This window comes from Pelodiscus sinensis, chromosome 10 (genome assembly GCF_049634645.1).
Source record: "Pelodiscus sinensis isolate JC-2024 chromosome 10, ASM4963464v1, whole genome shotgun sequence".
Taxonomy (NCBI): Eukaryota; Metazoa; Chordata; order Testudines; family Trionychidae; genus Pelodiscus; species Pelodiscus sinensis.
The window spans coordinates 48,666,482-48,679,993 of NC_134720.1; the positions used below are offsets into that span (position 1 = coordinate 48,666,482).

Sequence of the window (13,512 nt, forward strand, 5' to 3'; positions counted from 1 at the left end):
CATGGGACAGCTGGATAGTAACAGCTCTGTCGCTACTGAGCGAGAACAGACTGAGCCCTGACCTCAAGGGATAGAGCTCCCTGACCCGCCCAGCCCATCACGATGATAATGATGATCCCAGGAAATAGAAGCCCCCAGCCTAGCCCTGTCCCATGCTTTCAGGGCAGCTAGAAGCAAGGTGGATTCTTCTGTGGCATTATCAGCTCAAGTTGAGCGGCTGCATAGCACTGGAGAAGAAACAGGTTTTCCAGCTCTGCATCTGGTGGGCCAGCTTACACACCTGTCCACGCCACCAGCTCCTCAGGCTCAGCTTCTTCACATGGGTTCACTGTAGTGTGGCCCTGCGTGCCAGCCAGGCCCTGAATGGAGAAGCGGCAGCACCAGGATCAGGCAGCAAAGAGTCAGAGGGGAAGGACTCAATCCTACCTTTGGCCAGCAATGGTGGACTCTGAAGCTGAGGCAGGAGGTTGGTCCCTCCCAGAGCTGCCAGAAGAAGCGGCTTCCCTGTCAGCATTGCAACCCAGGGAACCCTAGAGTCCTGGCTTGGGGTGCAGGTTAGAGAGGTTACAAGGCTACCAAGGGGCTGGCAATTTCCAGAAGGAAATGAAAGCTCCGAAAACTCCATCCTACCTCCAGCTTTCATCCTCTCCTCCTCCTTGAAGCCTGAACTCCCTGAAAGGCTCAGAAGGTCTGGGCTTCAAGAAGAAGGGAGGGACAGAGGCCTCCTCCAGCTTCTTTGGGAATGGAAAAGATTAGTGAGAATATTGGTCCATTCATGACGGATTTTTTCCATCCATGCGCGGAATACATTGTTTTATGTGCACCAAGGTATGTGCAAATGTGCACCACCAGTAGAAACAGAGAACCGAGCTGTGGGTGCCCTGCTAATCAGATGGGCAGGATTTGAATCACTTCTGAATGGTTGCACAAGTGCCCAGCTTACAAGGAACACTGGTATGGACCCACCCAGAACTAACCCATCCTCTACTTGCCTCTGCCCAGGCAGCTATTGTATAGGAATAGCCTTACTGCTTCTCCTTGGAACACACCACAGTTCTGTGTAGGCTGGAGGGGGGCTGGTGGGATTAACTGGTGATCAAATTGCTTTTCTCTCCCTTAACCCAGCCCCTCTCTCCAATCTCTGGGTATTCACTGCTGTTAACTCAACTGATTGGTGCCTGGGTTAGCCTAGTCAGGCTTGAGCATCCCCACGGCAAAGCCCTATTCAAGATACCAGTGCTGCTGCACACCTCCATGTGTGTTTCTAGGACAGCTGGGGGCACTAGCCCCCTGTGCCCCATCTGGGCCTTGTTACCCCCCGCCCCAGCACCAGCCCCTCGCGCCCACCAGGGGGCTCCGTAACCACCTCCCCTGCACCGCCCCATGGGTACAGCACCAGCCCCTCGCGCCCACCAGGGGGCTCCGTAACCACCTCCCCTGCACCGCCCCATGGGTACAGCACCAGCCCCTCGCGCCCACCAGGGGGCTCCGTAACCACCTCCCCTGCACCGCCCCATGGGTACAGCACCAGCCCCTCGCGCCCACCAGGGGGCTCCGTAACCACCTCCCCTGCACCGCCCCATGGGTACAGCACCAGCCCCTCGCGCCCACCAGGGGGCTCCATAACCACCTCCCCTGCACCGCCCTATGGGTACAGCACCAGCCCCTCGCGCCCACCAGGGGGCTCCGTAACCACCTCCCCTGCACCGCCCTATGGGTACAGCACCAGCCCCTCGTGCCCACCAGGGGGCTCCGTAACCAGCTCCCCGGCACCGCCCCATGGGTACAGCACCAGCCCCTCGCGCCCACCAGGGGGCTCTGTTACCGCTGGCCCAGCACCAGCCCTAAAGTCCTGTGTTAACGGCTGGGCTGCAGGCCCGTCCTAGAGAGCCGCTTCCCAGCGCGTTCGCCGCAATGCCTCACGGGAACTGTAGTCGCTGGCGCTGGGCCGCCCCCTTCGAGGTCCGCGCGGCGCAAAGCTCGATGGGAGCGGTAGTTCCAGAGCGCGGCGCGGGGCACGCTGGGAAGTGTAGTTCCACGTGCTCTCGGCACCGCAGCGGCGCCCAGGAGCCGGGCGCGGGCGGACTCCGTCTCCCAGGGGGCAGCGCGGCGGGGCAGGGGCTCGGGTTCCCGGACGGTCCTGGACTCTTGGGGGCCCTAATGGGCGTCGGGAGCGGGACGGTCCCTGCCAGGCCGGGGTGACGCTCCCCGCTCCCGGCCCGGGGCGGCCCCATGGACGCGCTGCCCGTCAGCCCCGGCGAGCTGCTGTGCCTGGCCTCCAGCCTGGCCGCCTCCGGCCTCTGCTATTACCTCTACAGGAAGAAGGCCCGCGCGCTGGCCCGGGTCCAGGTACCCCCCCCCCCACGCGGGTCCAGGTACCCCCCCCCACGCGGGTCCAGGTACCCCCCCCCCCCACGCGGGCCCCGCTCCCGGCCCACGGAGCCCGCCCCGCTCCAGCGCTTCCCAGCCCGGTGGGAAGAGGAAGCCGGACGGGGCGGCCCTGCCCGCTCGCTCCCCGCCGCTCTGCTCGCAGGGTCCCCGCTCCCCCCCGCGCCAGTGGGGAAGGCGCCCCAGGCCGGGCCGTGTCGGGCTTCACCAGCTCGGCATGGCCCGCCCCCCCCCCCCGGGAGGGCTCGCTCCTGCGAGACGCAGCCGGGCCCCTGGCACGGGAGGCTGCCGGCTGCGTCGGGGAGCGCTGAGATGCCCGTCGGGAGCCGTATCCCCTTGCAATGTGCCCTCATCCTCCTGCCCCGGGGGCTGATTGGAAGGCCCGCGGCTTGCAAAGCAACGCGGGCCAGGTGAGCCGATGTCCCCGTGTCCAGCCCCGGAGCCAGAGCCGTCCTAGTGAAGAGGGAAGGCCCCTCTGGGGGTGGGGCCCAATCAGGCCTGGGGATAGATCGCAGGCGTCGCCCCAGTGGGAGCGGAGTGACAGCGAAAGCGGCTGAGGTTCACTCTCATTTGTGGTCTCTGCTTCTGCAGGAGGCCCCGAAGCTTCAGGTGGATGATAGTCTGCCTGAGCTGCTGTCTGCCACTAGTGGCCAGTGCCTGCCTTATGTTGCCTTAGAAGGTAAGATCCCTGCACCCCTGCCCAGCTTGGTGCGCTCTTCACAGCAGCAACTCCCTGGTGTGTTTTGGAGTCTCCATTCCAGCACCTGGGACATTGCATCTTGTTAGTCTTTAAAGTGCTACATAGTCCTGTATTTTGTTTCAGCTACACCAGACTAACACGGCTACATTTCTATCACTATGGGACATTGCAGGCACTGATAGGGTTGGTTGCAGGCCTTTCAGAAATACATCCTGGGATGTCCTCCCTGGGCTCCAAAGAGGAGACCTGCCCCCTCCTGAATGAGCTGAATTTCTGGAGTGGGAGGGCGGATTCAAAGTTAAGCAACTGTAACTCTACCAACCCGCTAGTCAAACCTAGTCTCCGGCTGTGCTGAATTATAGCCCCAGGGGAATTCTACAGCTGGAGATGCTCGGTGAACCTCTGTTAATGTGGCAGAGATCGCACCCTCTCCGCATTATCCTCCATCCTCTCTTCCTTAGGAATTGTCCTGCCAACAAAAGCAGCTTTGTCCAGCCAACACCATGAGGAGCTGAAGGGAGTGATCCAGAAACTAGTTCTGAAGGAGCATCGGCTGATCTGGAACAGCCTAGCCCGGAGTTGGTGAGTGGTTATTGGGCCAGTCCCAGAATGGGAGGATAGGCCAACAGTGAGGAAGAGAGGGGCACAAGCCTCAGTCGGTGTGGGGAACACATGGGGCCAGCTGATCTGCAATGAATGGTAGGGCTTCACTGATGGCATGGTCCCTTCTTGCGTGGAGGCAGTGTCCTTTGCAGGTCTGGGCTGGTTTGGAGATCTGTTCGTGAGCCACAAGCTCAGCTGTTGTGCTCTTGATTGGTTGCAGGAATGAAAGTGAGCGGGTGGTTTCCGAGCAGGTGTACACGGTGCCCTTTGCTCTGGCATCCCCCAGCACTGAGACAGTGACACGGGTGAGTGTGGAGAGCCCTTTGCAGGCTGTCCGGCTGCCCCTGGAGACTGTGTATGAGCGCTTCCAGCACCCAACCCACCACTTCAAAGACCTGATTGGTCACTACCTGAGTGGAGAGAAGCCCAAGGGCCTCCTGGAGACAGAGGAGATGCTGCGAGTGGGAGTGAGTCTGACTGGCATCGGGAAGCTGGCCCTGCATCCAGATGGAGCCCTCCACCTGCAGCCCCCAGCTGATGGGTCTGACTACTTCCTGAACCCGGGGGACTGGCAGACGCTGCTGGCGGAGATGGAGTCAGTGAGCAGCTTCTGGAAAGGGGCAGCAGTGCTGTGTGGCTTGGCAGGCGTGGCGGTGATCCTGTATGCCCTCTGCCGGGCCTATCAGCAGCACCGGCACAAGCAGGAGCAGGAGGAGCAGCGGCGGGAGTTCGAGGCCCTGTGGTACAATGAGGACACAGCGACTGAGTCTGGGGAGGAGATGTTGGAGGATGCCTGCATCATCTGCCTGACCCGGCCCCGCGAGTGTGTCCTGCTGGGCTGCGGCCATGTCTGTTGCTGTTTCCGCTGCTTTGAGGCCTTGCCTAACCACACCTGCCCCATCTGCAGGAGCCCTATAGACAGGGTAGTGCCCCTCTACCAGGCCTGAGGGGGAGAAGGGGCTTCAAACTGTACTAGGGCAAGAGCAGAGGCGTCCCTGGCATTAGGCAGTACCATTCTGCCCATAAAACCTCAGCTACTTGTGTGGCAATGTGCAATTGACAAGTGTAGTGATGTGGGATGTGAGTCCACTACCGTGGGGGTGGAGGGTGCTGCAAGCCCAGCCCCCTAGGCTCAATTTTGGGGGGGCGGGGCTGGAGATGTGCTCATGCTCCTCCCCCTTTGGTGCTGGTCATGTGGAAATTGGAGTATGTGGCCTAAACTAGCATCACTCAGCGTGAAGCGCTTGATGACTCCCCTCCCCCACCAGCCATGTAACACATCTGCTCCCAGCACTGCAAGGAGAGTCTGATGGGACCATTCCCTCAGCACAGGGCAGCTCTCGACCTGCTACCCCAAGAGGATCGTGGCAGTGCGGGGGAGGGGAAATAGAGCCGCACCTGTTCCAGCCAGGCGGGAGTTTGAAGGGAGGCTGCATGTCTGGGTTGGAGAGGCATTTGTGCTAGTTTCCTCCAGATCCTTTCCTGAGCCCAGCTGGAGCCCGGCAGGCCTGAGGTGCAATGCTTCATCAGTGGCCAGGGATGCAGCTTGGACACCACGCCACAGGGCTGGATGTTACAGTAGGGTTTATTCTTCTAGCACACCTTTGGCACTGGTGTCCTGAGAACGTGCTGCAGAGAGGCTGGCAGAAGCTGGGGGGAAGAAGGGAGCTGCGAGGTAGTTTGGGGCTGTGGGTCTGAGGCCAGAGGGCCTGGCTGCTGGGCAGCATGCATTGCACAGCTGAACAGCCAGGCTTGGCGCTTCCAGTGGTTAGAGACACGCAGCTTGGGGGCAGCATGTTTGTCTTTCCCCCTTGGTCTCCTGGGGGACGTTGAGTTGCAAGGCTTCCCCTGGAGCGAAAACTGGCAGCCAGGATGTTGTGCCCTCCTCACTGTCCAACTCTTACAGCCTCATCACACCCACGTGCCAGAGATGGAGGCAGTAGCTGTTGCCAAACAGGGTGGTTTGCAGCAGACCTGGCTCCTCACTACCCCCAGCTGTTGGATCCCTGGAGGAAGACAGCCCTCTGCTCCCCTGCCTAAGCTGGAGGAATAAAGGGGCCCTAATGGAGGCCATACCCCAGGATAGGGTAAATTTACACACGCACAATCACACTCGATTGTAGTGCTGGGGGAAGCCTGCTGGGAATCTGCAGAGCTCCTGCAAGCTACGGGCTCCTGACTGGAGTGTTGCCTTCCTCATAGCTGCAAGGGGGTCTCACTGAATCAATGTTGGTGGTTATTTATAAAGAGAAGGATCAGAGGTTGGCCTTGTGTCTTTCTTTGAGGCACAGACTAGGAGACGAATGGGCTAACTTTCACAAGGGTCGGGGGGGAACCTGTGTACTGCACGGGTCACCTACATAGGCCCACGGCAGAGAAACACTCTACACGGAGCAGGACTGGGTGCTTTCTCAGGAGGAGAAGTCCACATTATGCAACAGGAAAGCCTCACTTGCTAGCTGGTTTCAACACTCCAGCCCTACGGGTACAGAACAGTTCAACAGCCCTCCAGGCAAATAAAGAATGCAGCTGAAACCCCAGGGAGAGGGAGGATCCCAAGAGGTATTTAAGCTGGAGGGAGGGAGAGGCAACCTGTTATAAAATGGCTACTTTAGGGGTGCAGTAGTTTGGCTTCCCCAGATTTAAAGGGCCAGACCCTGAAAGGCATGCTGGGAAGAGGCTCCTCTCAAAGATGACCCTGCACTGAGGGAACTTGGCATGTTTTTACTGCAGTTATCTGGGGCGCCTGGGTTAGCTTAGCCCAACTTCAAGCCTCCCCACAGCAAAGCCCTTCCCCTTGCTACTGCCGCTCAGGGTTTCTGCACTTACCTGTTGTGGCGCTGGGGGCAGAGCCCATGGGCGTTTGTGCAGAGGTGCTCCAGGACACTGATCCACCCTACAGCAGGAGCCTTGACTGTCTGGTGGGGCAGGGGCTGATGGGAGAACAAGCCCTTTTGCCTGCATTCTCACTGCAAAGTGGGCAGCTTCCAGCCCAAGGGAAACTGAGGCCCTGGGCTCTAGCCCCCTGCTCCCCAGCTGTATAAACTAGTCTGGGTTCAAGCCCCACCAGCCCGGGGGCAGGTTTTCAGTGGGAAGTATTGGGCTAAACACAAGACAGAGCCGGGGATCACTGGTGCTCCTACCTTTAGCTGACACCAGGTAGTCACTGAGGATGCTGCTGGGGCAGCTTATTGCTGTTCCATTACACCTCTGCCCCATAGAAGCCCCTCCCCCTCCTTTGCATATTGGTATTAATTCCTTAGGCCCCTCTCTCTCTAAGCTCCCCTCCCTCTGGGTTGTCTGTCCCCCCACCTCCCCATGGGGTGGGAGGTCACTGGCAGCCCCAAGGGTTCCCTGCTCTGTGGCTGGGCAGGTGGAGGGATGAGTTGGGTGCAAGAGGTCAGGAAGTTCACCATGAGTTCTGACCCTGACGTCATGGGGCTGTGACAATGCTGCTAGGCCTTGCTTGTTACTAGCTGCCTGCGCAGTCGCCACCTCCCGGCAGCGGGTCTTAAATCCCCGGAATGCCTCCAGCTGCAGCCATTCTCTGGGCATCTCAACCTGGCACATAGCCACCTAGTAGGGAGAGAGAGGGTGGCTCCGGCAGCCATGTTCCTGGCTCGGGAGGAGGGGGAAGGGGGTATAGCTTTGGGTCTCACCCTGTGCTTTGGGAGGTTTGGAGCAGGAGCGACTGGGAAAGCGACTTGGCCCAAGCATTAGCATGCGCTGAGACTGAGCAGTGAGTAGGGGGCTGGTGCAATGAGCATAGAGCTCAAGTGCCAAGCGCAGGCTCGCCATTTCCTTGCACTCTGGCCTGGGGGCCTGTATGAGAGCTGGTGCGGAGAGCCTGCCCTGCAGGGATTCATGCTCTGCTGTTAGTGGTAGCCTTGCCTGCAGGAGCGCTCCTGGCTGCCTCCAGCAGGGGGTGTGAGGGGACAGTATTTGCAGAGGGATGGCAGGAGGTGAGGTGCAGTGGGGCTAGGGTTGGCTTGGTAGAGACGGTCTTCAGGCACTGCAGAGGCAGAGGAAAAAAACCCAACCGGCGGGGAACCTGAGGACAGCCCTGAGTATAGAGCGAGTCATGCGGAGAGAAACGCTCACCTGCAGCAGAGCTGTAGCCAGGAGCCCCTGTAAAATCACCAACCACTTGAGTGATCGCTTGCGCACAGCCAGGTCCTGTCCTCTTGTGGGTCACTAGAGCGGGGGGTCCTACCGCAAGGGGGAGCAGAAGTGGTTTCTTTGTGGTAATGGATGCAGGAAAGGGGGTGCTGCATTGCTGAGGCAGGTGGTAGTGGGCAGTTACCTCCCATGTCCTGCCGGGCCCCTGCATAATCCCTCCACCATTGAGCATGGCCAACCTGCTGGCCGCTTACCCCGAACACCCCGTGCATCCAACTGTCCTTGCTGCTGGCGAGCCAGGAGGGGACAAAGGCCAGATGAGCCAGCAGCGAGGCCCAGCCCTGCAGCCACCGAAGGAGGAGATGGACGTGGAGCAAGGTTTGGAAAAGCTAAGCCTCGCTCTTCTTGTTGCTATGGTAACCCCACACCATCCTTCTCCACTGCTGTTCCTGCTCGCACACTCCGAGTTGCCTTGGAAACCCAGCCCAGCCTGTTTGGCATTGCCAGAGTTCATCATTTATTTTCATAAGAGGGAGGTCCCTGGCGCTGGAAGGACTGGAGCAGCCAGGGCCCGAAGCTCACTGACAGCAGGCTCAGCTGACGCTCCTAGCTGCAAAACGTGAAGAGGCGCCGATGTGCCTGCAGAGAGCCATAGCCTGGAGTTGGCCCTGAGAGGGGCATGGCTGCTCGTAGGGTCAGTTCCTGAAAGGCTACAGGTTTATGGTATTGCCCACGTTCACAATTGTTGATATTTTCCTTAAAGCCACAGTGCCCAGAGTCACATGAGCATGGGGGGGGAATCTCAGCTTTTAAGTTTCTAGGCTCCCTGGGTGCAGAGAAAAAACTTGAAAACATGAGGCAACTGTAGCCTGGCCCCTCCGATCTGGGAAAGCAATGCAAAGAACCCAAATTACATAAGAACTTAAGAATGGCCATACTGGGTCAGACCAAAGGTATCCTGTATCCTGTCTTCCAACATTGACCAATGCCAGATGCCCCAAAGGGAGTAAACAGAACAGGGAATCTTCAAGCAATCCCCCTCCTGTCACCCATTTCCAGCCTCTGACAGAGGCTAGAGACCCCATTCCTACCCATCCTGGCTAGTAGCCATTGATGGACCTAACCTCCATGAATTTATCTAGCTCTTTCTTGAACCCTGATAAAGTCCTGGTCTTCACAACCTCTTCTGGCAAGGAGTTCCACAGGATGACCATGCACTGTATAAAGAAACACTTCCTTTTGTTTGTTTTAAACCTGCTACCTATTAATTTATTTGGTGACCCCTAGTTTTTATATTATGGGAACAAGTAAATAACTTTTCCTTATTACTTTTTCCATACTAGTCATGATTTTATAGACCTCTATCATATCCCCCCTTAGTCTCCTCTTTTCTAAGATGAAAAGTCCCAGTCTTTTTAGTCTCTCTTCATATAGGGCCTGTTCCAAACCCCTAATAATTTTTGTTGCCCTTTTCTGAACCTTTGCCAGTGCCATTATATCTTTGTTGTGATGAGGTGACCACATCTGTATGCAGTATTCAAGATGTGGGTGTACCATGGTTTTATAGAGAGTCAAAAAGATGTTCTCTGTCCTATTCTCTATTCCTTTTTAATAATTCCTAACATTGTGTTTGCTTTTTTGACTGCCACTGCACACTAAGTGGATGTTTTCAGAGAACTATTCACAACTCCATGCTCGCTCTTTTGAGTAGTTGTAGCTAAATTAGTCTCATCATACTGTATGTATAGTTGGGATTATTTTTCCTGATGTGCATTACTTTACATTTACCAACATTAAATTTCATTTGCCATTTTGTTGCCCAATCACTTAGTTTGGTGAGATCTTTTTGAAACTCTTCACAGTCTGCTTTGGTCTTAACTATCTTGAGCAGTTTAGTATCATCTAAACCCAGGAAACTACAGATCAGTCAGTTTAACTTCTGTGCCAGGAAAGATAACGGAGCAAGTAATTAAGGAATTAATCTGCAAATACCTGAAAGATAATAAGGTGATAAGTAACAGCCAGCATGGATCTGTAAAGAACAAATCATGGCAAACCAATACGATATCTTTCTTTGATAGGATAACGAGTCTTGTGGATAAGGGAGAAGCAGTGGACGTGGTATACCTAAACTTTAGTAAGGCATTTGATATGGTCTCACAGGATATTCTTATCAATAAACTAGGCAAATACAACTTAGATGGGGCTACTGGCTGGATAACCATTCTTACAGAGTAATTAACAGTTCACAATCCTGCTGGAAAAGGTATAACAAGTGGGGTTCCGCGGGGGTCTAATTTGGGACCAGTTCTGTTCAATATCTTCATCAATGATTTAAATATTGGCACAGAGAGTACACTTATTAAATTTGCAGATGATACCAAGCTAGGAGGGGTTGCAACTGCTTTGGAGGATAGGGTCATAATTCAAAATGATCTGGACAAATTGGAGAAATGATCTGAGAAACAGGATGAAGTTTAATAAGGACAAATGCAAAGTGCTCCACTGAGGAAGGAACAATCAGTCTCACACATACAGAATGGGAAGCGATTGTCTAGGAAGGAGTACTGCAGAAAAGGATCTAAGGGTCATAGTGGACCACAAGCAAATATGGGTATGTCTACACTTGCACCCTCTTTCGAGAGGGGGATGTAAATGCAGCTGAGCGAAATTGCAAATAAAGCACAGATGTGAATTTCCTGTGCTTCATTTCCATATTTGCGTTATGGTGCTATTTCGAAAAAAGAAACGCTGTCTAGATGCAGTTATTTCGAAAGAAAACCCTTCTTCCGAAATAACTGGTAAACCTCATTGTAAGAGGAATAAGGGTTATTTCAGAAGAAGGGTTTTCTTTGAAATAACTGCGTCTAGACAGCGTTTTTTTTTTCGAAATAGCGCCATAACACAAATATGCAAATGAAGCGCAGGAAATTCAAATCCACACTTCATTTCAGCTGCCTTTTGCATCCCTCTCTTGAAAGAGGGTGCAAGTGTAGACATACCCTATGAGTCAACAGTGTGACGCTGTTGCAAAAAAGTATCAGAGGCAAGCCATGTTAGTCTGGATCTGCAAAAGCGACAAGGAGTCCTGTGGCACCTTGTAGACTAACAGATGTATTGGAGCATAAGCTTTCATGGGCAAAGACCCCCTTCGTCAGTTGCATGTTCGTCACATGCATCTGACAAACTGGATCTTTGCCCACGAAAGCTTATGCTCCAATACATCTGTTAGTCTATAAAGTGCCACAGGACTTTGAAGTAAGAATAAGACCCTCCGGAAAAGGGCGCTTTTTCCGGAGGATCGGGGCCAGTCTAGACGCTCTTTTCCGGCTTTTTTAAAAGCCGGAAAAAAGCGGCGGACATTTTTATTTAAATGCCGCGGGGGATATTTAAATCCCCCGCGGATTTCCCTACGACGACTAGTGAAATTTACATGCCCCTTCCGGAAAAGGGGCCAGTGTAGACGTAGCCGAGAAGTCATTCTTCCACTCTGTGCTGTTTAGGCCTCAGTTGCAGTATTGTGTCCAGTTCTGGGCACCACATTTCAAGAAAGATGTGGGGAAACTGGAGAAGGTCCAGAGAAGAATAACAAGAATGATTAAAGGTCTAGAGAACATGACATATGAAGGAAGACTGAAAGAATTGGGCTTGTTTAATTTGGAAAAGAGAAGACTCAGAGGGGACATGATAGTTGTTTTCAGATGTCACAAGGAGGAGGGAGAAAAATTGTTCTTCTTGGCCTCTGAGGATAGAACAAGAAGCAAGGGGCTTAAACTGCATCAAGGGCGGTTTAGGTTGGACCTTAGGAAAAACTTCCTAACTGTCAGTGTGGTGAAACACTGGAATAAGTTGCATAGGGAGGTTGTGGAATCTCCATCTCTGGAGATATTTAAGAGAAGGTTAGATAAATGTCTGTCAGGGATGGTCTAGACAGTACTGGGTCCTGCCATGAGGACTCGATGACATCTCAAGGTCCCTTCCAGTCCTAGTGTTCTATGATTCTATGCTCTGCACGTTTTGCTACTTTACCGTTTACCCCTTTCTCCAGATCATTTATAAATAGGTTGAATAGGATTGGTCCCAGTACGGACCCTTGGGGGATCTCACTAGTTACCTCTCTCCATTCTGAATATTTACCATTCATTCCTACCTTTTGTTTCCTGTTTTTTAAGCAGTTATCGACCCATGAAAGGACCTTCCCTCTTATCCCATGACAATTTACTTTACTTAAGAGCCTTTTGTGAGGGACCTTGTCCAAGGCTTTCTGAAAATCTAAGTATACTACATCTACTGGATTCCCCCTTGTCCACATGTTTGTTGATGCCCACAAAGAACTCTAGGGGTATGTCTACACTACCCTCCTAGTTCGAACTAGGAGGGTAATGTATGCATACCGCACTTGCTAATGAAGCCCAGGATTTGAATTTCCCGGGCTTCATTAGCATAAGCGGGGAGCCGCCATTTTTAAATCCCCGCTGCTTCGAACCCCGTGCAGCGCGGCTACACAGGGCTCGAACTAGGTAGTTCGGACTAGGGTGCCTATTCCGAACTACTGGTACACCTCGTTTCACGAGGAGTAACGGTAGTTCGGAATAGGCACCTAGTCCGAACTACCTAGTTCGAGCCCCATGTAGCCGCGCTGCACGGGGTTTGAAGCAGCGGGGATTTAAAAATGGCGGCTCCCCGCTTATGCTAATGAAGCCCGGGAAATTCAAATCCCGGGCTTCATTAGCAAGTGCGGTATGCATACATTACCCCGCTAGTTCGAACTAGCGGGGTAGTGTAGACATACCCTAGTAGAGTAGTAAGGCATGATTTCCCTTTACAGAAACCATGTTGACTTTTAATTGATTTAATCTCACAGGGTTATTTTTTACTGATCTGGTCATTTTTCAGGCCTGTTTTTTAATGCAGAGGGCTGGTAGTCCCTGCTTGAGAATTTCTTAAATCATTTGTAGAAAGCTGTTGCAATTGACCCCTGCAAATAGCTCAAGGACTCATGGAATACCTACCTGAGTCTATAGGGCTTCGTGGATAGATCCTGCTTCGTGGACAGGCCATTAGTCAATCACTGTTACTTTTGTTCTCCCCTCTCACTGTGAAGGCCTACAGGTGATGGCATGGTGCCATGCAAACAGCAACACAGACGTTCAGCAAGTCTTCCCTGCCAGCCCTACGCAGAGAGGAAGTCTTCCCCTGGCATGGCCCCTCCTCTGCTATCAGGCCTCCCCAGGCCCCAGCTAGGCAAAGACCTCCCCAGCACTGCCCCAAGACTGGACTGAGGAGGTGAGATGGTGGGTCTGACTTTAGAGGGTGCAGAGCACGGTTCATGAAGCTGAGAACCTGGGACCAGTGGCCTGAAAGGTGACTACCCAGAGAGTCATGCAGGCCAGTTGAGTTCCATCAGTGACTGAGCTTTGGAGCTAGCAGAGGATGGGAAGGGCCCCTGCCCCACCACAGGGCCAAGCCATGAGCTCTCTCTCCACAACAGGGCACCTTCTAGTCCGCTCTGCACATCCTAGCAGTATGTACAGGACAGACACCAGCCAGGTTTATCCTATCCTCTGGTTTAATAACTCAGATGCTGTGGAGTGGGGGGGACCCAGTTCCCTTAGGAGTTAACTCTCCTTAACGTTAAGCCTCCCAGCGTAAAGTATTTCAGGAAGGAAACAAACAGCAGATGGGGACAAATTGGCTGGCAG

General features: G+C 54.0%; 1 protein-coding gene across 1 annotated transcript; it reads left to right on the forward strand.

Moving 5' to 3' along the window:
- The first annotated feature begins 2,079 nt into the window (after positions 1-2,079).
- On the forward strand, positions 2,080-9,633 carry LOC102452720 (mitochondrial ubiquitin ligase activator of nfkb 1-A-like). Its single transcript, XM_075938110.1, has 4 exons — positions 2,080-2,349; positions 2,980-3,067; positions 3,550-3,670; positions 3,912-9,633. The coding sequence occupies exons 1-4, from the start codon at positions 2,233-2,235 to the stop codon at positions 4,636-4,638; spliced, it is 1,053 nt and encodes a 350-aa protein (XP_075794225.1). The 5' UTR covers positions 2,080-2,232; the 3' UTR covers positions 4,639-9,633.
- Positions 9,634-13,512: the final 3,879 nt, after the last annotated feature.